Source organism: Belonocnema kinseyi, chromosome 9 (genome assembly GCF_010883055.1).
Source record: "Belonocnema kinseyi isolate 2016_QV_RU_SX_M_011 chromosome 9, B_treatae_v1, whole genome shotgun sequence".
NCBI lineage: Eukaryota > Metazoa > Arthropoda > Insecta > Hymenoptera > Cynipidae > Belonocnema > Belonocnema kinseyi.
In genome coordinates this window covers 58111513-58112361 of record NC_046665.1, presented here as the reverse complement: position 1 = coordinate 58112361, position 849 = coordinate 58111513, and the positions used below count along the sequence as shown (strand labels likewise).

Here is an 849-nt window from a genome sequence, read left to right as displayed (position 1 = left end):
TTCGATTTTGCAATTGAAATTTTACAATTGTTCGTTGCAAAACTCTATAATTTGTACCTACAAGAAGAAAATATCGCATTCAGAAATTCAGAATTAGAAGAGTGCCACTTCACCACTTAGCCCCAGTTTACCGTAATTACTAGGGATGGTTGATAAAATTTTCTTGAGTTCCTAAAAGCAATAATGTACAAAAATAATAAAACCATGAAAAACAAAAAAATAATAGTTATATATTTATAATAATTGTTTTATTTTGGGGAATGCGTTATTCTATACGGTATTCGGAGGGGTTGAATTTTGGGGGGTTATGTGGCATAATGAGCGTGGTGGTGATGGTGAGATGGCGGTTCACTAAGCCAAGAATCTGGCGAGGGGGGGAAATCTGGGTAACCAGGGCCTCCTCCTCCGCCTCCTCCACCGCCACCACTTGATTCGTTGCTCAAGTCTGAAGCTGGTCCAGGTACCATTCCTCCTGGTCCTCCTAAAAAATGCGAAAATTCGAATTTTTATGTTTATTTTCTTTTTAGAGTTTCGCAGCCCAGGGAAGAAACCCTTACGTTTTCGGTCGGGGTTTCATAATACTATTATACAAGGAGGGGAAGTGATTAGAATTGAATGAAGGGGTAGTAGGGGAAGTGAAAGAAAATTGAGGGAAGGAAATAAAGGATAATAAAGGCAAATAAGGGGTGGAGAAGTGGGAAAGTGAGAAGAAATTAGGTGAGGTAAAGAAGGGAAATGAGGAGAAATTAGAGGAGGAGAAGTATCAGAAAGGTGGGAAGGGAGAATAGAGAAGTGAGGGAAATTAGGGTAGAGAGGCACTAGGAGAAGTGAGGAGTAATTATGGAAGGG

General features: G+C 39.9%; 1 protein-coding gene across 1 annotated transcript in view; it reads right to left on the bottom strand.

Annotated features, from left to right (window-relative positions):
• Positions 1–305: 305 nt before the first annotated feature.
• LOC117180215 (LIM/homeobox protein Lhx3) overlaps positions 306–849 on the bottom strand; it is a 36657-nt gene continuing 36113 nt past the window's right edge. Inside the window, exon 7 of the mRNA XM_033372600.1 lies at positions 306–481. Coding sequence (XP_033228491.1) covers positions 306–481 — 176 coding nt within the window. The remainder of the gene's footprint in view (positions 482–849) is intronic.